Source organism: Paramisgurnus dabryanus, chromosome 1 (assembly GCF_030506205.2).
Source record: "Paramisgurnus dabryanus chromosome 1, PD_genome_1.1, whole genome shotgun sequence".
Lineage (NCBI taxonomy): Eukaryota > Metazoa > Chordata > Actinopteri > Cypriniformes > Cobitidae > Paramisgurnus > Paramisgurnus dabryanus.
Window position 1 is genome coordinate 20,726,189 of NC_133337.1, and position 22,888 is coordinate 20,749,076.

Below are 22,888 nucleotides of genomic sequence, written 5' to 3' on the forward strand. Positions count from 1 at the left end.
GCTGCATCAGAAAAACGTCATTTGTATGTGAGACAGTGTCTGGGCAGTGTGTATGTGTGTGGGGGAACTGCTTGTGCGATGTGGGAACATATTCATTTAAAGAGTTTCATTAGAACATCGGTAATCTGTACTCAACAGGAAATAGCATTCGCAACCCACTTGATTTCTGTAAAGTGCAAGATTTATTTTTAGAAATACTTCAAGCGAAAAATGATTGTGTCATCCATCAGAAACTGATCTGATTGTGAAAAGTGGGCGTTATAAGAATGGAGCCAGAACTGAAGGCAAACTTGCAATAGACTGTGGGAGACCATGTTCCTCCAGTTTTACAGCTGGCACCAACACAATCTCATGGCAATTCTTAACTATTTTACGAGGTGGCTAATTCATATGAATCTCATTTGTATGTTTTGGTACAATCTGCTTTCGCCGTAGTAACACTGGGTTTGGGTTTAGGGATCAAAAGGAATCATCCTTGTTTTTCTTCCAATTAACGTTTTTAGTGATTCACATTATACACATTTATATGAATCAGCCACCTTGTAAAATGAATGATGAATTCCTGGATGGCATCCATTTTTAAAGGCTGTGTATTGACCATGGACGTGTGAGTGAGGCAAATTTCATCAACAAAATAGTATGCGTGCACTGTACGCGCACCATCAAATGTTTGTAACCATGCATACTTTGTATTCGTAGGTCGTGCATGCACGTACAGGAGAATGTAATATGTAGCCCAGGAGATCCATTGGATTTTTTCGAAATGCACATGTGTGAACGTCTCTGTACATGTACGAGTCAAATAAACTATGCATCGCAAGGCTGTGTGTTCGACTGTGCACGTACATTCGCATACATGTAAATAATAAGACTATTCTCCGGGCTTAAAGGGGACATTTCACAAGACTTTTTTAAGATGTCAAATAAATCTTTGGTTTGGAGTACATTATGTGCAGTTCTAGCTCAAAATACCATATAAATAATTTATTATAGTATGTTAAAATTGCCATTTTGTAGGTGTGAGCAAAAATGTGCCATTGGGTGTGTCCTTTTTAAATGCAAATGAGCTGATCCCTGCATTAAATGGCAATTCTGTGATTGGATAGTGCAGATTAAGGGGCTGTAGTATCCCCTTCTGACATCATAAGGGGAGACAAATTCAATGAACTATTTTTTCACATGCTTGCAGAGAATGTTTTACCAAAACTAAGTTACTGGGTTGATCTTTTTTCACATTTTCTATGTAGATACAAGTGCTGGGGAACCAATTATAGCACTTAAACATGGAAAAGTCCGATTTTCATGATATGTCCCCTTTAAATCTAGAAGTATAGTTCCAATTTTAAGCATACACAGGTGTTCGCGTTCAGTGCATGTGACACAAATTTTGTCATCAAAATAGTCCGATTCTTGTAACCATGCATACTTTGTACCCGTAGGTCACGTGCATGCACGCACACAAGAATGTAGTATAAAGCCCAAGTGATGCAATGCAATTTCACATGGTGCTTGAGTCAAATAAACAAGGCTTTTGCAAGGCTGTGTGTGCATACGCTCGCATACACTTAAAAAAACAAACTACGGTTTAGTCCGGGCTTAAGTAATAAAACAAACATCATTGTAAGGCAGATTGTTGTTACTTAAAAAAAAAACATTTTCCTTATTGGGATAACGTGCACTGATGGTTCATGCATAACATGAGCATGACCATATATTAGGACAGTAAACAGAATAATGATTTCAAATGAGGGTTAAATTTTCATCTTAGGTGTGTGTCTGTGTGTTATGCAAGAGTTATTGTACTGAATTGTGTTTATAAACACGGCACACTAAGCTAACTGTGCTTGTGCATGTTGGTGCATTTGCTAATTGTGTGTCAAAGTCTATTTTTACCCACAGTGATTTTCTGTACAGTGAAGGTCGCAGAAAATGAAACGGCAGAAACAGCTTGTTCTTCAGAGTGACTCAGCGCTTTGAGCGAGTCCACAAATCTCAAAGAGTGAATTAGAAAATTCAAGAGGACACAATGAGCCAGCCAATCAGAGGCTATATGCGTCCATCAGGGATGATTGCTGTCTTCACATGTTATGGAAATTCTCATGAGTTGCTGTGACCCAGATCAAGATTAGGCTGTTTTCTGGGAATCAAATCCATGAGCTTGGCATACCTCACTTGTTTGCTATAATTTCTGACCACAAAGCACTTTCTCATAATCTAAGAAATCCTCATAATTACGACTTTAGAAGAAGGTTCATAAGAAAGAAAAATGAAGAAGTGTTTATCAGTACAGTATGCGTACAGAAGTTATTTAACGCCCTGATTCATTGAGAGTATCTACCATTGATTTTATTGGAGTAAAGCTCAAAGAACATTGCAGTAGTTCGACACAAGTTGTTTTTGGGTGCTGTCCAGAAGCTGTGCTTCAGCCGTAGTCTAATGGTCCATGATTTGCATAGAAAACAGTATCTGATTTATTAGACAATGGGATTTCAATTAACATACATGGGTCCAATATGGAACCGGCTTGTGCGAGATCCTGAATGCAAGGAAGTTCTTAACAAATGTCTATTAATTAAAACGTAGATGCACAGTATGTGACTGACAGCACCAGCAGCAGATACAGTCAATTAAAATGAAAGTCTGATCCAGCTGATGTGCACTCAAAAGCTGTCAACAAAAAATAAAGCCAGATTTCTATTCCCAATCTAGGAATGTAATAAAGCCAATTAATGAATATTTCAGACACCAAAATGAAAAAACAGATTGAAGTGTGGTCTTCCCAACCAACTGCTAGAGGTTTGCATACACACACACCAAAACCAATATTTCCAATGGATTATTTACAATACAAATGTGAACCAATTTTCAGACTAATTGATCTAACTTCAAGAGCAACTGTTAGATGGGTTTCTGTGGTCTCAAAAAAATAAACAGTGAAATATATATACTGCATAAATACGGACCCACGCCAACCACAAAAACGAGCTCTCTTACCTGCACCGCCTCTCTGTACGACCAACGTGGCCTCTGCCCCAACCGGACACTCCTTCAGCAGCTCCACCACCTGCGTGTGCGATAGTGTCAGCGCGTGTTGCTGGTTAATGTCCACAATCAGATCGCCCTCGCACAGCCCCGGGCATCCCTGAGCCTCCAAAATCTGCTTTACTCGCTGTCCTCCGCTGCTGTCTGCGATGGTGAATCCAAAACCATCGGACCCCTTTACCATGGTAACCGTCAACAGCTCTCCTCCGGTTGCTCCGGATGATGCCATGGAGACGCTATCTTCTAATGGACCGGCATCCAAGTGGGTGTCTCCAGGGTGAGGTGGCCCCAACGAAGTTTGGAAAGGGTCCACGAATCGCGCAGTGCGGGAGATGTACTCCATGTAACTGTCGTAGCTATTCCGCCCATTGACAAGTAGAGGGCGCTCAATGAGACCAAGAGGTGAAATTAGGGTGCTGGCTGCATCCTCCGGGTCATAAGGAAGAGGGTAGCCCCTGCACAGGACAAGGGTTACGCTCTGACCAATTGGGACTGATTGGAAATGCTTGACAACATCGGCGTGGGTGGTGCCCAGGACACAAACGTCATTGATGTAGACAATCACATCACCTGAGGAGAGGAAATAAGCAAAAATAAATAGTTCCTAGTGCTATTCAAAAACCTCTATTTAGACTGCATTGTTAGCACAGCAACAGTCAAACCACAAACTATTTAAATCAATTAAAGAGAGCATAGTATATAGAGTATACTTGTGGTTCCAATACTGTAGGTCATACTTGTCAACACTTCCGTTTTCCTGAGATTCTCCCTTATTTTATCCCGTCCTGGAAATTTCCCTTAATTTTAAATCCCAATGTTGACAGGTATGCCATAGGTAAGGTTTTTGTGTAGTACATGGAGTTGCTGCCCAGAAAGTGCCCTCGACATAACTGACTAAGTTTTCATAGCTGTAATGCTGCCTTACGGTAAATTCACATGGGGTGTAAGTGTTAAAGGAATAGTCTACCCTTTTGCCATATTAAACTATGTTATTACCTCAACCTATACGAATTAATACATAACTATCTTTTTTCAATGCGTGCACTGTACAGCGCGTTGTGAATGTGTTAGCATTTAGCCTAGCCCCATTCATTCCTATGGTACCAAAAAAAAGTTCTTTTGTGGCACCAAACTTACTGGTATAACTCCTCATGTAACAGTCTTTAGGTTCAATAGGGAAAACACGGAAGTGTTTGGTGGCTTCCCTGTTTGGTACCATAGGAATGAATGGGGCTAGGCTAAATGCTAACACATTCACAATGCGCTATACAGTGCACGCATTGAAAATTTATAGATATGTATTAATTTGTCTAAGCTGAGGTAATAACATAGTTTAATATGGAAAAAGGGTAGACTATTCCTTTAACGCTTGACGGAGGGCGGATTTGAAGCCTGGCTGACAGCCAATCACAGTGGCCGGCCGCAACACATTCCCCTTGTTCTCCATTCCTGCATAAACTTAACTGGCAGACACTGCCTAGATGATTTGTATAAGGCAATCTGATTGGCTGACACACACGTTGAAGCCACCCATTAAGTGTTAACGCTTACGCCCCGTGTGGATGTATCGTTAGAACACCAATTCTCAACCAGGGGGCCGGAGCCTACTAGAAGGCCCCAACAAACTTCCAAGGGGGCCTCAAAATGACTTAAAATTATACAAAATATTACACAATAAGCATTAAGGAAAAATTGACGACAGGTCATTGAATTATTAGAATTTTTTTCAATAATTCAACGGCCCGGAGTCAGTAAAAAAAAAAAAAGTTTAGTTTCATTTACTCACGTGAAACTTTCGCCTGCTCACGTAAAACTTTCGCCTGCCCACGTGAAACTGTTGCCTGCTCAAAACTATCCCGCGCAAGTGAAACTATCGCGTACGCACGTGAAAGCGAAAGTTTCATATGCGCAAGCGATAGTTTCACATGCGCAAGCGAAACTAAACTTTAAAAAAAATTCTGATCATGAAGGTTTTGGGTGTGCATGTGAAACTATCGTGTGCGCATATGAAACTTTCGCCTTCACGTGCGCACGCAATAGTTTCACGTGCGCGGGATAGTTTCATGTGCGCACGCGAAACTAAACTTTATTTAATTTTCTCTCCATGTCCCCCTTAGGGGCTCCGTATGAGTAGGACTATTTCTTCCGCGTCCAATCCAACAGCTTTTTTGCTTGTTCCAATCCGTCATTTTAAAGCTGGCAATGGAGGCTTGAACCATTGATAGCATACTAATGTAGTTAATAATAGGGGTGTCACGATTCTCCAAATCCTCGATTCGATTACATTTTCGATTCTTAGGTCACGATTCGATTCAATTCTGGATTTTTACTTTTTTTTTAAAGACAAAAAATGCTATGCAATTAATATTTATTATTATTATTATTATAGTTTCACATTAACATGCACATTGCGTGCATTTCCTCGCATAGGGGTTTGTGGGCTTCACTTTACGCGAGAGAGCTTGTAGAGAGAGACGTTCTTCTTGCACACACATGGACTTAATGCGTGCGTCTTGGACTAGCATCTGAAACAAATCCAGCGTGTCATAAGCAGCTGCGCTTCTCTCTGTCTCACATGCACGCGCTCTCGCATCTGTCCGAAGTCTAAACATAAACTAAAGTAGTAATCCTTACGTATTTGTTCAGTTTTATGCGTTTCATGCAAGCTGAGGTAAACTATCAAAATACCTGAGAGGTTATTCCCCCGCCAGGCAAGCCGACTGGACATGACATGGGGGCGTGGCAGCATCGACAATCCCATTTTTGTATTCAAAGTTCGAGGTTGTGACTTAATTTCAATCGATTTCAATTTAAAATCAAAAGTGTGACACCCTTAGTTAATAATGAAGTTATTAGAAAGAGAGCGAGAGAGAGGGAGATTGTGTGAACGGGGCTACCTCTGTGTGTCTCTAAACAGCGCTGTTATAACATCGAAAATTCGTCTGTCAGGTTGTTTTGGTTTTGATATGGAACTGTAATGCGGTCAAGAGAGCTGCCTGGAACTACGTTCGCCGTACGTTTCCCAGAAAATAATTGCACACCTCAGAACGTTCATCAGCCAATCAGATTCAAGCATTTAACAGACCCGTAGTATAATAATAAAACATTATATTTGGTTCTTTTTGTAACAAATATGCATTTATCTAGTTATGCCAAGCTCTTTTTTGGGGGGGAATGGAGGGCCTTCAAATATTGTTATGGACTAAAAGGGGGCCTTGAAGTAAGTAAGGTTGAGGACCCTTGCGTTAGAAGGAAAGCAGTTCACTAGATTTCGTGACAGAGCTATTGACTCAAATGTTATTTCGCCCAATAAGAAGAACATTTTCTTTAATCGGGAAGAAAAACCTTTGCCTTTTTAGTCATTCAATGTTTTATTCATACCATCTCCCCTGGCAACTGTGACAATAACAGGGCTCCAATTTAAAAGCATGGCTTGATCGACTCATGGCTTTTCTCAATCTCACTAAAGTATCGCCTTGTGGAAATAAACCCCAGGCTTTAATTGTGATCTACACTTCAAGACCACATCTCACAAACCTTTTTCACTCACAGCATTTCATAAATTTATTCATTCTTAACAGGAACGTATGGATAAAACGAACACTTCATTAGGGTGAAATATCACCGCTTCCTCTGGCTTTACATTTGAATGCATTTGACAGATCTTTCTTTATCCAAAGCATTTTACAGTAATTTAAAAGTATACATTTATGCATGCTAATATATGCATTTTCAATGGTAATTGAATTTACAACATTGACATTGCAAGCCCAATGGTCTTCTGGCTGAGCTACAAAACTCATTCATTCTTCATTTCGTACTCTCTCTTCTTTATGCACTAATTACCTTTGTGTAGCATAATGCACCCACTAGATTTTGTTCTTATTAAGCATAATTATTTTATAACTTCAACACTCATGGGGTAATATAGTTACCTTCACATGTGTGCCATTAAACAGGATGTGGGCCTACAGTATAAACATGTCAACAGAATAACTAATTTAACTAACTCGCTTAGCAATATTCTCTTTAAACAATCGCAATGGCTTAAAATTATTTGCCCCAAAAGAGAGAATTCACCAAAGAAGACAACTTAGTAACCATGCATCTAGTACACTGTCCCTCATGACAACAATAAGAATAAAATGCACTTGTGTTACAATACAACAATCATGCTGCTACTTTCTGGATTTTGGAACACACAATGAGAGAATCAAGACTTTTTTATTATAGGTATTGTAGTCTTGTCTCTGAATAATGCATGGGGAATAACTATTTTTAAGCAGATGATATCGGCTAATGTTTAGGAAACATCAATAATCTGTTTTATGCAGTCAGTGTTAGGGTTAGGAATCTTACTGGTGAATTTCTAATGGAGTATTTTATATTTATTACTGGTTTATTTCTATTGGCGCAAGGCATCCCATATCTAAAGACATAATGAAATACCGTATGTGTCTATCGATAGCCTTGTCTTCTATTGACTGTTGTGTGGTGTGCAGGAATTTTAATTGCCCTAACTAAATACATTCGACATTTGCCTTGAGCCTTGAGGTGTCCCAATCAATATTTCACATGCTTCCGGACAGCAAATGATAATGAAGCAACCTTGCTGAACCACACTCCAACTGTACATGAGGCAAAACCAGATCAATGCATCCTTCCAAAAAAAAAACAGATCTTCTACATTAAACTCACTCCTATGATATGTTGTAACACTTTACAATGCATTAACTAACAATCATAAAAATCCCGGGGAGGTCAGGGGACAGTACCAATTACTACTGTTTCCTACCTATAGTAGTAGTTCTGTAGTTCCTGTTGCTCAATTGTTAGACCAGTTGTGTTAGCAGTGCAAAGGTCATGGGTTCAATTCTCAGGAAACATAAAGGGCTCTATCATACATCCGGCGCAAATTCCGCTTTCTAAATAGGGATTAGGCGTGGCGCTACACGCAACTGGCTTTTAAAGGGGATGAGAGCTGAGACTCTCATTGGTTTATTGCATGTTACGCCCAAAACACACCCATCACTCATTAGGTGAATGGGAACAACCCTTTGAGGCCGTACACTTGGCGCATAAACCATTTTTCCCGTCGTTAAATTAGCTAAAGTGGAATCGGACACGCCCGTTCAGACAATCCACCGTGCGCTTTAGACAATGCGCTTAGATTGTTAAAATGGAACCCATAATGATAAAGTTTATCTTAAAGGAAAACATCAACATTTTTCAATATTTTACCATGTTCTTACCTCAATGAATCATTCCATAGGATCTAAACAGAGATGAATTTAGAAGCCACCGAACACTTCCATGTTTTCCCTATTTAAAGACTGTTACATGAGTAGTTACACGAGTAAGTATGGTGGCACAAAATAAAACGTGGGAATGTTTTAAGCAGATAAAAATGAGAACTATATTGTATGGCGGAAGGGCACTTAGATTGCAGCAGTACTTTATTTTCTTCTTTGTCCAATGCATCTGCCTTATTATTAAGATATGAGAGTAAGTGCAAAAGTTTAAGGCCACCATGCTACCATTAGATTTGTTGTTTTTGCAATGTTATAGTGATCATATATAATTATTTCTCAGTCTCTTTATTAGAATACAACCAGAAAATACAAAAAATGTGTATGACATATTAAAAACTGTATAAAAGTATAAATTGAAGTGTAAAGTATTTAGGGTAAACTCCCCTTCCACTTGAGCAATAGCAGGCAACTGCAGGATCTCTTAAAACCTAAATAAAATTAATCCTAATTTCTAATTCTAATCGAATGACTTTAGGACTTCAGTCTCCTTAAAAAAGCTCAAGTTGTGTTTTGTGCCAAGAGAGGTCACACTAAATACTTACTGATGCCTAATGAAGACATTTTGGTCTGAAAATGGTTTTGTTTTTAATTTTGTGTACATATTTCCTGTATTTAGGGCCCGAGCACACCGGGGTGTGAGGACCCTATTGTTCTTCAAGGAGTTATTATTATTTCTGTTTGTATCTTAAAAAAGATCGACAAACAAATATGGATGGGAATTAAAACTTTGCTAAAACAACAAAGCTGAAAAAAGCACTTTTAAACCACAAAATCTCGTCTTCCTCCGGGTCCTGTGACGTGCCATCGCAACCTCACGTGATACGTCATCATGTCAAGAGGTCACGGATGATGTATCGAGAAAGAGGACCGTGTTGTATGAGGAATGATACAAATTAATGTCTTTGTGTCAGTTTATTGTTTAAAGATGGTCTGCAAATGTGCGTTTTATGTATGTAACACTTGACCTTTCCACGTCATTACGCAATAACGTGAGGTCACACTGGCTTGTCACACAGCCACAGGAAGAAGAGAAGTTGTGGATTAAAAGTGAATATTTTTAATTTTTCTTGCCAAAAATGACAATCGTTTCGCTAGATAAGACCCTTATGCCTTATTTGAGATCATTTAGAGTCTTTTGAAACTTCAATTTTAAACTGCATTAAAACTGTTAAGTGTTGGGGTCCATTAAAGTCCATTACAATGAGAAAAATCCTGGAATGTTTTCCTTAAAAAACATAATTTCTTCTTGACTAAACAAACATTTTGGATGACATGGTGGTGAGTAAATTATCTGGATTTTTTTTTGAAAATGGACTAATCATTAGATAAATAAAGCGACTATGATTTTAAATAATTAATTCCTGTGTGTATTTATAAACAAGTTTGGAAAGGGTGGCTTTAATATGTAACCAAAATCAAAATCTAACTAGCCTTTTGGTTTTATATTTATGTATATTTTTCATTTACATGAAATATTGCCCTGCTATTGTTCGAAGACTTTAAATCCTGCGGCTGCATTACAGAATGTGTACAACTTATGACAGAGACAGTTTAAGAGGTGGTCTGGGATTGAATGTCTGAGACGTCTGATGTCTGTGCATGCAAGGAAACCCACAGGAGTTTGTTCTGTGTCTGGCATTTTAAACAAACACAATCAATACACAATCCAGCAAATGTTGCCGCAGAGCAACAACAATAGCTATTCTATATGAATTAAGCTTCAACCCTCAAAAACAGAGCTCCTCCAACAGTCACACGGCTTGAACTTCATGTCCCCCAGCAGAACAGTGGCGCACCTGATTCAACTCATTATCTGCTTGTTAGCTCCGTTATGAGAGTCCTCTGGTGCAGCTGCGAGGGGCAAAGTAAACACCAGAGTAAACGCCACAAATGCATCTATAATGGACATGGATGGGGAGGATAGGAGATTTCTAAGCCGCAGGTAGTGAACCATGTCACGGCACAGATAACAGCACTCTGCATGATAGCTTTCATTTATCAAGGAAAAACTTGGCTGGGAGGGAAGGAGAGAGAAGAAAATGTTACGTTTTGGTCAAATGAACATTCAGTCACTGGCGTATGGGCCACTTCTCTAGCACTTGCAATGTGAACGGCTCACTCATGGGGGTTTGAGCCAATGAAATTCTGGTTTGCTGATCATTACGACAATTTAACCAAATTGAGGTAATTGTGAGCATGATTATTTTTTTTAATACATTAAGGGGCGGTTTCCCGGATAGGGTTTAGGCTAATCCAGGACTAGGCCTTATTGAGTCATTTAAGTAGTTTTTACAAACATACCTTATAATAAACGATACAGGTGTGCATTTTGAGAGAAAACAATGTCACCAATATATGTAAAAATAAGTCAGGACAAGGTTTTTTATCAAAGCAATACTGGTGTGCATCTTGAGACAAAACAATGGCACTGATATTTGTTAAGATATGTCAGAACAAGTAAATTAAGGCAGCCCAAACGTGCATTTTAGTTTGGGACTAGTATAAACCCTGTCCGGGAAACCACCCCTTAGTGATTTTGCGCTAATTTGTGTGTCAAGTGTTGTGCTTTATTTGTGAGACTGTAAAGCTGTGTGCTCACTTATAAAGCTTATAGATGACCAGATATACACTTTTTTAATAAGAGAGATTGAACATATCAATGGAAGAAAATATTTTCATTATTGGCACTAATTCGCTACAAATGTTTGTTTATTATATTACCGATTGTGTTCATTAACCCTTTGTTCATGTTTCCCAGATGGCAATGGCGATTGTGGGTGACGTATTGCAAATAACATGCATCTTATTTTAACTTATTTTATGGTTACAGGGTCTATACTGTACTGTACTATACTTTACCATGCTTTACTGTAATGCACTGTTATGCACATGTACTATAGTGTACAGAACAATGCTATACTATATAGTATAGTATAGTAAAGTATAGTATCTTAAAGAATAGTATAGCATAGCATAGCGCAGTACAGTACAGTATAGACAAGTGATTTCCAACTTCATGCCCAGGGACACCAGGCTGCCCGCATGGAGTCTGTGAGTTGCCCGCCAAAGCACATTCTATTAAAAGCCTCAATTTTAATATTTATTTATTAAATTTTTTATGTATGTTAACATTTGAAACAATGATAAAATATATCAACAAGTAAAATAAAATAAAATCACTAAGACATTTTTGAGTAGGCTATATGAAAAAAGTAGGACTCCAGATTGTTTTATTCATTGTGATAGCCCTTGCTCACAAAAAAGTTGAAGACCCCTACTATAGACCCTTAGGCCGGTGACACAGAAGCGTGGCATAAGCGTCTCAGCTGCGTGGCCTGTCCGTTTTTAATTCGGCTCCCATGTTAACAGGTTAGAGCTTGCAGACTGCCTTTTCACGCGACATGCAAGTGTGCTGAAAGCATGTGTTGGAAGCATTCCAGTCATTTTGTACACAAATACATATTAATTGATGACATTTTTATGTTTTAAAGTCTATAGGTTGACATAAATTCAGATATAAATGTAATTGTAAAAATAAATAAATAAATAATTATCGATTTTCAAATATTGCACCTGGCAAACATAGTCTATTTTGCCGTCAATCCTGTTTTGTCCTTTATCAGTAGGCTTTATATATATGCCTGATCTGTCGGTGGCATCCCTCTATATCACCTACAGTAGCAACATGCCAGCCCCGCGACAGGCATGGTTCTGGTGTGTAAAAACACAGAAAACGCAACTGACACGCAACAGAAACGCCACGCTCACGCATCCAGTGTGTCACCAAGACCCTGTAACATCTGCTGTGCTTTCTGGACAAGAAAAAGACCCGCTACTCCAAAAATTAACAAATCAAATATACTGTATGAGTCATTAATAAATGTAATAGAGAAACATAAATGATAACAACTTTTAACAACTAACTAACATTCCCTGTGTGTGCCTGTGCATGTAAGTCAATATATGCAGTCATGTCATGTTTCTTCTCGAAGCACCACAGCATCCATAATCTATTAAAATTGTGTGTCACGCTCACTTAGACCTGAAGCTCTGCTACAACTCTGTGTTACCGCAAGTGTGTGCCTGTGTGACTGCGGTATCACACAAGTAGGACAAGAAGTCCAGTGGGAGAAGATGGGTAAAGAAAGAAAACACAAAGCAGAGGGCAGGAGCAGAGAAGATCATTTCCAAAACTACCAACAACACTAATAAAATAAAAAGTGGCAACATGGGAGATGCATCTGCACTCCGAACAGACAAAAAGCTCTGCACTATTGTTCCCTCTGTCAGTAGGTATGAGATCTTTTAATGTGGATGTGTGTGCATATAAATGTGTGTGCGAGAGAAGAGAGAGAGAGAGAGAGAGAGAGAGAGAGAGAGAGAGAGAGAGAGAGAGAGAGAGAGAGAGAGAGAGAGAGAGAGCACACTGCAGCAGCAGACTGGATTAGAGTTGCAGGGTTCATAAAGGGTCCCTTCTGTGATTAATGGACATCCGCTTTGCTCCGGATGACACACTACTCACACATAAAGCCAATAAATGCACTGTCCACAAATGGTCCACTTAACCCCTGACTGTAACTAGCGACAGATCAACTAATAAAATTCACACTGTACCCTCAACACTATGTGCACACAGATTTTAAAGAGAGACTAGCCAGCTGTGAGCGCTGTTTCAGTAAAAATAGCACATTAGCACCATTCGAAGTTTACCTGTAGCCATTTTCCCATCCTGTGCTGCAGGCCCATCCGGGATGACACTCTTGACCTGTAGGAACTCGTCCGGCTCGTCACCGCCGATGATAGTAAAGCCAAATCCCATGTTGCTTTTCTGCAGAGCTGTCGACAGGAAGCTGCCCTTCAGCTGCGTGGGGTCCCGCGTGAACAGAGGCTTCTCTGCAAAGAGATGGGCAATGAACCAGCAACACGCATACAAAATCACTAATGAACATTGCCAACTGAAGATATCCAGAAATGAAGGGGGTTTTTGGTAAGCCACTCCCAACCCATTAAAAAGCAGCAGACCACATCACACTGGGGAATTCTGGGTATAAGGCCAAGCGCTCTGCTTATAGCCAAGCATACATGAGCAGAGTGGGACATGATGACTTGTTTTTTTGCTCAAACCTCAGTTTCTCCCCAATCTTACACTCAACGGTGTTTAGTCAGAGCAGAGGTTGTCATTCTGGACATCCTTATTTGCTGAAGACTTAAGCAAAAAAAGCCAGGAGAAGAACCTGAAGAACTCGCAAACAACTTGCACAGGCATAGCGGTTCTTCAATTCTCTCAGCGTGGAAAAACATTCCCCTTTTGCTATAAAGCCACAACAAGACCTTTTGCACTGAAGAGATCTTCAAAACTAAAGCGATACTTTAGCACCCAGTATTGAGTTACAAGATGCCAGCCACAGTTACTCTCATCATCTCATTTGGTTTGTTGAGAGGATATTTGGAATGCTAAAACCATCCAGGCCAAATCTAGTTCTTTGCCATGCGTTTGGTAGGGACAATAGCCGGTAGTACAGATACCCTGCTGAAAAGACCAAGTCTTGGAACAACATGAATTTTCACACTGATTTAGGCAGATGCTGGATAGCTGACAGCAAAGTATAGTTTGGGAAGCTGGTCGACTAGCACGGTCTTTCTGGTGATGCTGCTACAGTAATCTATCATTGCGTCTAAAATCGCATGCTGTGACAGTAGGTACTGAATTAGATGAAGTATCTCCTCACTGACTTGTTTAAACAGTGGGTACTATATAGTATGAATATGGGTAGTATGAATGAGTTTGGACGTAATACATCCCCACCATGTTGAAACATCACGTGACTTACGGCGTCATAACAACAAATTAGTCGTTAACTAGAATGGCGTTAAATAAGTGCAATTTAACCACAAGGGACAGCTGATTAATATTTGCATTTGAATAGAGCCATGTTACCGTTTTTAGACATATTTGAATAAAACAATGCCTATTCTTCTTCTTCATTGGATACTCATGGGATATTAAAGTGTCCATCGAATGAATACTTTGGGATCTTGCTAGAAGTAGTTGGTCATCCGGGTACTTTCGCCTACAGTTTTTCTAATACTATAAATTTAGACATACTACTCGTCTTGCCTCTTGTTTTTTGCCAACTTTATAGTATGAAAGTAGCCGCAGCGTAAGTCTTGCAGGGAAATTGGAGACATAAGCTTTGTAATGGTTTGTGCACCGAGCGCATGGTCGAAAAGGGTGTGTCCTTTTTTTAATGAGTAATGGGAGTATTTTGGGGCGTAACGTGCAATAAACCAATGAGAGTCTCAGCTCTCATCCCCTTTAAAAGCCAGTTGCGCTGGCGCTATGTCTAATCCCTATTTAGATGACAGACTTTTTAAACTGAAAAACTAAGTGGAGGAAGAAGATCCCCAGTTTAAGATTAATGTTAAATAATTGTGTTGTTTTTCACTTGTATTGAAATTATAATTTTTTTATTAAAACCTTTAAAACCCGTTTTCTTTTAGTCATGGAAGTAAAAAAGCAGGCTTTTAATTGCTTTAAATGTATGGCTATCCAATATCATCAAAAAATTATTTACAAGTATGTAAGATAAGGTTTGTTCTCTAAAAATACTTTATTTGTAACAAACAGGAGATAAAGAATTTACAAACGGCTATCCGCACGTTTCAGCACTTGGACATCGTCAGTTTTTTTTAAGCATTACTTAAAAATGTTTCTCATCTCACCATATCCACAGGTACAGAGTCATCATATACAATAAATCCGTGAGGTAGCATTGAAAAAAAACATTTAAAAACAGATGCATTTGTTTAAAGCAAAGCATTTATTTACTTACCAGGCTACAGGTAAAGCAGCTCTTTGCGCCTTCTAACGTCTCATAATTAGTCCTCATTTATGTCCAAGAGATTCAATAATAATCTTTTACATTTAATCCTTTAATCTTTCATATTTAAAAGCATTTTTGTGCAGCTGCGCATTCATGTATGTGTTAAGCAAACCCGCGTTGTCGTCCCGTTTATAGGGGCATATTACTAATGCGCTCTTTAAATAACAAAAACGTATTGCGTTATTGACTTTAGAGCAGGTTTTTGTTGGTCAATGGCGTAATCTATTTTAGTTCCCTCAAAATAGCAACGCACCAACAATGCGCCTGAACACACCTCGTTTTCAGACCAGAACGCCCATGGGCGCAAAAGGGGGCGCAAATGCATTTGCTATTTAAACAACGTGGGGCTAAACGTGAAAATGATAATTGCACAGGGTGGAAACTAGCAAAAGACACTTGAGTCCCGCATTGCGCTGCATTGCGCCGGGTGTAAGATAGAGCCCATAATATTGAAGGCTGTTACTACCTTCCTAAATCACAACCTTGTTAACGTGTTATTGAAAATATTCAAACAAAACGTGAACTTGCCTGTGACCTTTTAGTGATTTACTGTTTTCTACATAAAATCATCCTACATAATGTAAACAACATTCTGTGAAAATATAACCTTGATATCTTTAATAGCCTATTGACTGACTAAGGTCATGTCAAAGATAAAATGAATGTGAAATCAATGAGTGAAATCAAACTTTGATGCTCCTAATCTCATAATTAGTTCATGAGACTTTAGCCTGGATTTCACCGAAACCTCTTTCACGCAGAGCGCTGATCCCAGAAAATGCCATAGAATTGCTACAGTGCCTTCTGTATGAACTCAAAAATGGGACCTTGTAATATTGCTGGTATCGATCTAGAAATGTGTCTTGTGTGAACCAAAGACAGGAACAGTACCGTAAGGGATGTGCTGGAGTAAAGATGCGTTTGTCATCACAATGACATGGTTATCATGCAACTCTTTGACAGGGGTTTATAAGCAGGTCAAAAAACAAAAAAAGCAGTAGAGATCAAACACCTCCTCACTATCCACACTGAAGCTGAGATTGTTCACCAGGTTAATGGAATGGTACGTGGTGTGCTAGTTTATGATCAAATCAAAAAATGCAAGAGCATGGTTCACAGATCATAAGCAAAAAAAGCTTAAGTAAAAATCCATCAAGTGTACAGTTATATTACGTCACATCCTGATGTCACTTGTCTTTGCCTGGATTTACACTTTGCATTAACATGCAATCTCCGTGATCCAATCACAAGCATCCTCGATTACCAAGTACTTTTAAACAAAAGGACTGTTTCATCCTATCTTTATTTGTTCTCTTTTTATCACCTCTCAAATATGGGTAGGTTTCTTCAAAAACACCAAATTTTGGTCAAAAAGCCAAAGAGCTAAAATAATTGAATTTTTGTAAAGGACTTTTGTTAGAGAACAGATTCAGAACAATAATCAAAACACATTGGGCCCTATTTTAACCATCTGAAACGCAAGTGCGAAGCGCAAAGCGCAAGTGAGTTTGTGGGCGGATCTTGGGCACTGTTGCTATTTTCCCGGCGGGAGAAATAACTCTTGCGCCAGGCGCAAATCAATAAGGGGTTGGTCTGAAGTAGGTTCATTATTCATAGGTGTGGTTTGGGCGTAACGTCAAATAAACCAATCAGAACGTCATCCAACATTCCCTTTAAACGCAAGGGCGCAAGTTCCATGGCGGGTTGCTATTATTATGACGGATTTACCAGGCACACGCCAGGAGCGGTTCACAGCCGAGGAGACCCACGTTCTTGTAAGAGCAGTCAAAGACAGAGAAGTTTTGTATGGGGATAGGAGAAACCCGCCCAAATCAGCGTAGATTAAACAGGCGTGAGAGGAAATAGCCACAATTGTCTCGTCAGCTGGCATCCCCATCGTTGCGCCAAGCACTACAATGATGTCAGGAGACAAGGGAATCCCAAGCTTGCCAGCATAAATCGGACACGCCGTGTAACGGGAGGTGGATCTGCCTCTACACAGCACCTGACGCCAGCAGAGGACATCGCTGCGTCCACCCTCACCGCTGAAAGGGTTTGGGGGTTTTGAAATTGGACCCAAGAAACGCAAGCAAGGTCCAACCCCAAAGTAAACTTACAAATCAAGTTCATATACATTAAGGTTTCTTATGAAAACATTTAAATTATTATTTACATAAAATAAACGTAATACAGCCACACATCAAACTTATGAAAATATTGTAATCGTTATTTGCATGAGAATTTTTTAACGCAGCCACACAATAAATAAAAACTATCACCACAATGCTCACCACTATGATTCCCCTGATATCATGTGTTAATATTTTTATTGTAACAATTTATGATTTGCAAAAATAACTGTTGCATCTGTGTAGATTAGATAAGCAAAGTGTGTGCGCACGCTATACATTATGGTCAAGCATGCGCCCTTAAAATAGCATAATGAACCACGCGCAACGCGCCACTGACTTTAGACTAGTTTTTTTTGGTCAGTGGCGCAATTGTTTTTTGAAACTGTAAAATAGCATCAGGGATGGTTTGCGCCGCAACACGCCTCCTTTTTTGCGCTGAACCGCCCAGGGAGCGCAAGTTCATTCCCTAGTTTGCCGACATGCGTCTGTAGAGGGAAAAACCCGCTGTGCGCTGGTGCAAAATACGAATGATACATGCGTCACTGACAAAGTCAATTGCGCTGGGTGCAAGATAGGGCCCATAGAGTATTTACTGCTTTTGGACTTGTGAATGCTATAGTGTTTTATAAGGTAGGTAAGGGCGCCATCTAGTGCATAATAACAGAAAAATGGATTGCCGCAAAAACTCATCTTTGGCAGGGAAGCATTTTCTCTCAATTTATGAGATAACTCATCAGTGGCGGGAAAAGGGTTAATGCAAAGTGTAAATATGGCAAACCAGGTATCTTTACATAGATTCCAAAGAATCACTGGCAGTGTGAACAAACCAAAACAAACAAACTATCAGTGTATTTTCCGGAATCTCTGTGTGAAAAGGGTTAGACGGTCACAAAAAGTATGGGCTTGTAAAGTCACAACGTAAGGAATACTGTTTTTGGGTGCACGCCTTCACTCATTTCAATAGAAAATATTATTTAAACAGTCGTTTATGAGCACTATTTATTCATATCACACATTTAAGCGTAAACTTTCCATGTGCTTGAATCAATGTCTGGTCATCTCAGATTTTGTTACCGAGATAAAAATTAGGATCAAGTGTTTTTGGTAGTTTAGTACGAGTGTATTTCAGTGCAATTTTTTTGTTATTTCCCTATGGCATTTGAGATCGTTGGACCTGGAAGCCCTGTATGACCTCAGACTTAAGAAGCCCATTGGAAAATCTACACTAGTTTGTTGTTAGATGACTAATCAACCATTTTCTCCAATTGCTATTAAATATGTAGCGACATAAGTGGAAAAAAGCATCCCATGCTGGGAACCAGCATCCATAACACAACATATGCGTGTGACCAGCTGGTATTTTCGGCAGGGTAGGTGTACTCATGTGTATCCTGAAAGCGCAGGCAAAAATGAAAATACAACAATAAATCAACAATACAACAAAAAGCCAACTAAAGAATCTCTACAGCGAATGTTCCTTATTGAAACAACAAAACTATGCAAAAACAGGAAGGGGAATTGACTCCTGTAGTAGTTCCTCCCCTGCATTGGGGGGCGCCATTCTAGTGACGTACCATGCATTCCAAACACACCAGCCCGGTACAGGGGGGCCTCGGACAGGTCAGTGAGACTGTGAGAGCGCTCAGGAGCGGGACCCACGTATGCCAGTCTGGCCCTGGGTAAGGTGGCAGAGGAGGGACTCTCCTCCACTGTTATGAAGAAGAAAAACCCTCAACTCACACAGGAAATGGACACATGTTATTAAATGATACAAGGGATACTTATTATGAAGAGTAAACTTTTTTTTTTGCTCTTATTTAACTCTTTACTTGTATTTTAGTCTAAGATTAGATGTGTACATAGTCTTGTGTAGCACCTTGGTCCTGAAAAAACGCTTTTTCGTTTTGCTGTGCACAATATGGTTGAAATGACAATAAAAGCTACTTCCCCTTACTTTCATACAATACATACTTAGTAATTATGGCTTATTTTAATAGATTAAGGAAATACCTTAATAATTGAAAATTGCCTTGAATATTGCCTGTCTGGCTATATATCCTATTAAAGAAATGTATGTCTATAGGAGCCATTATAATTGACAGGATAATGCCCCCTCTACTTTTAAGTTTGTTGAGTATTTTTTTGGCATTAGGCTTTTAAAACGTCTGCACATTGCAAGCACCCCATGTTAGCATCTATAAACAACAGGGTACTTACTGTAAGTGCTAAGCATTTGTCTATCACTGCCTGTAAAGAAACTTAAAGTGAACTTGTTACGCTTAAGTGCATATGTACTGTAACAGAAAATAGCTACAGGCCTGCACTATATTTATGGTGGTACACAGCCTTACAACAGCCTGTGTTCTTTGATTTGGTATGGAGCATCACAAGTTGCATTTCCATTACTTTTTTAAATTGCCAGGGGTGCAAACTCATTAGGCGTAAAAAAGGTGACAAAGACACAAGCGCTCTCTCTCTCTCTCTCTCTCTCTCTCTCTCTCTCTCTCTCTCTCTCTCTCTCTCTCTCTCTCTCTCTCTCCCCTTATATATATATATATATATATATATATATATATATATATAAATATATTACAGTTTATATATTGATTATTATTGACTAATTATAGCATTTACTAATATTTTTTTTTTAATCAAATTTGAAACTGTTAACATTAGCTAATGCACCATAAACTAACATGAATTACTATAATGAAACAAGAATACATAAATGCTTATTTACAATATATATTGTTCATTTTTTGTTTAATAATGCATTTACTTATGTTAACACATGCAACCTTGTGGAAAAGTGGACTTTCTTTTCCGTGTCATTGTCATGGATTGGTTACTTAACTGCTTTTTCCTGTAGTTAGATTTGGTGTTTGCATTAGGATGTCACTTTAAGCATTGGTTTATACTATTTTTTATTAAAAAAAAATATTTTTAGATTTTTAAACCATTGTCGCCTAGCATTAGGGTTAGAGTTGGGTTTGGGTAGGGATGTCATTTTATGTAAATCTAACCCTAAACCGAAGCGACAATGTTAAAAAAATAAGACAAAACAGTTGAGTAACCAATACATGACAATGACATGGAAAAGAAAGTCTGTGGTACGGCCACGGAAGCGGCAAATTTCGCCGAAAGGTGACAAGTTTGCACCCCTGAATTGCGAAATTTGACATTGCGAATTAAAAGTACGGCCGACGGAAACACATCAATTGCCAAAAACTCCCCTATATAGAAAATAAAAACTTTATATAGAGGTGGTTTATCACGCAATTCAGAAGAGGTGTATTGCACATCAGTTTTCAGGTCAACTGTAAATCACATAATTATTAATTGAAAATGACACATCATGTACTAAAACCTCTCAGGTTATACGTGTTTGCTCCCAATAATCTTTGGATAACAGTCCTACGTCTCCTTTGATTAAAATAATGGCTTACAATAACCAACTTCCATCGACGTGATGTTTGGAACGACTTATCGCGAGAGGAAACACTACGTTTTAGTCGCACATCATAATTTATTATCCACATTTGCGCAAATCTGTAATTGAAACGCAGCACTTTTCTTCAAAAGACTTAAAAATCTTTTCAGACGCAAACAGTGCTGTGGATCTCGGATGGCCTTAGTCTCATTGTTGAAATTCAATCTTAAAAGCTATTCACATTGAAGTCTTTTCTATAAATGCTATAAATGATACTAAATCAAAACTGATTTGAAGCGATGACTGGTCTGTCTAAGACCATGAGAGTCAGAATCCTTTGTCCAGTAAGCTGCACCAAGTTCTCCTTGATAACACCCTACAGGCTGAACCCCCTTTACCTTCACATGGGTAACAGCATGACCTTGCTACTGCTTTAAAGGAACTATTGCTAAGAATACTCCAAAACCGTAATCAATTTGATAACAAGGTCTGATTATAAAAACATCAATGACATCAATGCATATCTGAGTTTCAAAGAAAACAGGAAACATTTCAGACTTAAGCTCAAACACAGCCAGACTTAATCATTCCACAGGTCTGGGTGTACAGAAGTAGTTTTCTTAACAATATGTGCAGTCACAGATGGTGCACTACCAACGTCTGAGCTCAGATGTGTTACTATGGAGACAGACACTGAGCTCACAGGAGAAATATAATAATAGTCGCAAACATCAAGCCTCAATCAGCAGTTCCGCCAGATTTTATGTTAAACACTTAATTTCATAAAACGCAGATAATTATTATCGAGATGACATCAGTGTTGCTAAGCAGAGGGAGGATTTTCAATGATGGTCCACACCTTAAACTTCAGTCAGTAGTTTGGAAATAAAATAATATTTTACCTCTGTAGACTGTAGGTAGGGGTAGAGAGGACAAGCCCTGACTCTGCATCTGCTGCTGTTGTTGGACTCTTCTCTTGGCCTCTAGAACCGGGTTCTCAAACTGAGTCCTTCGGTTTATGTGACTGCAATCAGAAAGCAAAAAAACAGTGCTTAGTCAATGTGTGCTGAAATCTGTACTGATATAATGAAAGTGCAGAAGTTACCATGGTACTAAAATAAAAGTAGGATAGTATTCGTCACACTACATTTTATCCAAAGCGATTTACAGTGCATTTTTATCAGTATGTGTCTTCCTTGAGAATGTCAACCCAGTGCTCTGCCAATTGAGCTAAAGGCAGTGTTTGAATTGAAGGGGGGAGGCTGGGGTGGTCCCGGACCTCCTATAAGCACTGAGGGACCCCCTATAAAGCAAGTAAATATAAATTAGGGGGTCTTTGACTTTAATTAAAATACTACATGAATTTAAAATTCTCGTGCTGCGCTGACACAAAGCGATCCTGTCCATTATTAGTCCCAGTTTTGCAATAAACTAATTCAAAAGATTTCTGTCAGAAATATATGTACATTTATTCCACAGATAATTTGTTATAGCATGTTAAAATTGCCACTTTGTAGGTGTGAGCAAAAATGTGCCATTTTGGGTGTGTCCTTCTAAATGCAAACGAGCTTATATCTGCACTAAATGGCAGTGTTGGGGTTGGATAGCATAGATTAAGGAGCGGTATTATCCCCTTCTGACATCACAGAGGGAGCCAAATGGTTTGCAAAACTAAGTTACTGGGTTGATCTTTTTCACATTTTCTAGGTTGATAGAAGCACTAAAAAAGTTCCCTTTAAAAAAATATTATTTCACACTAATTTGAGGGATAAAAAAAAGATAGGGTTTGCGTTAAAGGGGACAGAGAATGAAAAACAATTTTTACCTTGTCTTTGTTGAATAATGGTAGTCTACCCGCATTAACAAACATAAAAAAAGTGCTAGACATGCTAAACATCTCAGTCTCATAGAAATTCCTCTTTTAGAAATGTCAGCCAGAAACGGCCCTATCTGAAAAACTGATCCTTATGACATCACAGGCATCTAACTGCCCCTCCACTTTAAAATAATTGGCTACATTTTTTGAGTGGCAGCAAAGTCAGCCAATCAGTATTGAGATTGAAAGTTAAGCCAGTACGGGGAGCCAAA

General features: G+C 39.0%; 1 protein-coding gene across 14 annotated transcripts in view; it reads right to left on the reverse strand.

Annotated features, from left to right (window-relative positions):
* Window positions 1-22,888, reverse strand: part of magi2a (membrane associated guanylate kinase, WW and PDZ domain containing 2a) — a 267,335-nt gene that overhangs the window by 60,647 nt on the left and 183,800 nt on the right. For 9 of the 14 annotated variants that reach the window (XM_073813947.1, XM_073813945.1, XM_065268674.2 and 6 more), the window contains exons 8-11: window positions 21,703-21,824; window positions 18,945-19,079; window positions 13,065-13,247; window positions 2,995-3,612 (exon numbers count right to left, since the gene is read on the reverse strand). In XM_073813947.1, coding sequence (XP_073670048.1) covers window positions 2,995-3,612; window positions 13,065-13,247; window positions 18,945-19,079; window positions 21,703-21,824 — 1,058 coding nt within the window. The remainder of the gene's footprint in view (window positions 1-2,994; window positions 3,613-13,064; window positions 13,248-18,944; window positions 19,080-21,702; window positions 21,825-22,888) is intronic. The other 5 variants (XM_073813944.1, XM_065268675.2, XM_073813942.1 and 2 more) reach the window with 1 other exon arrangement.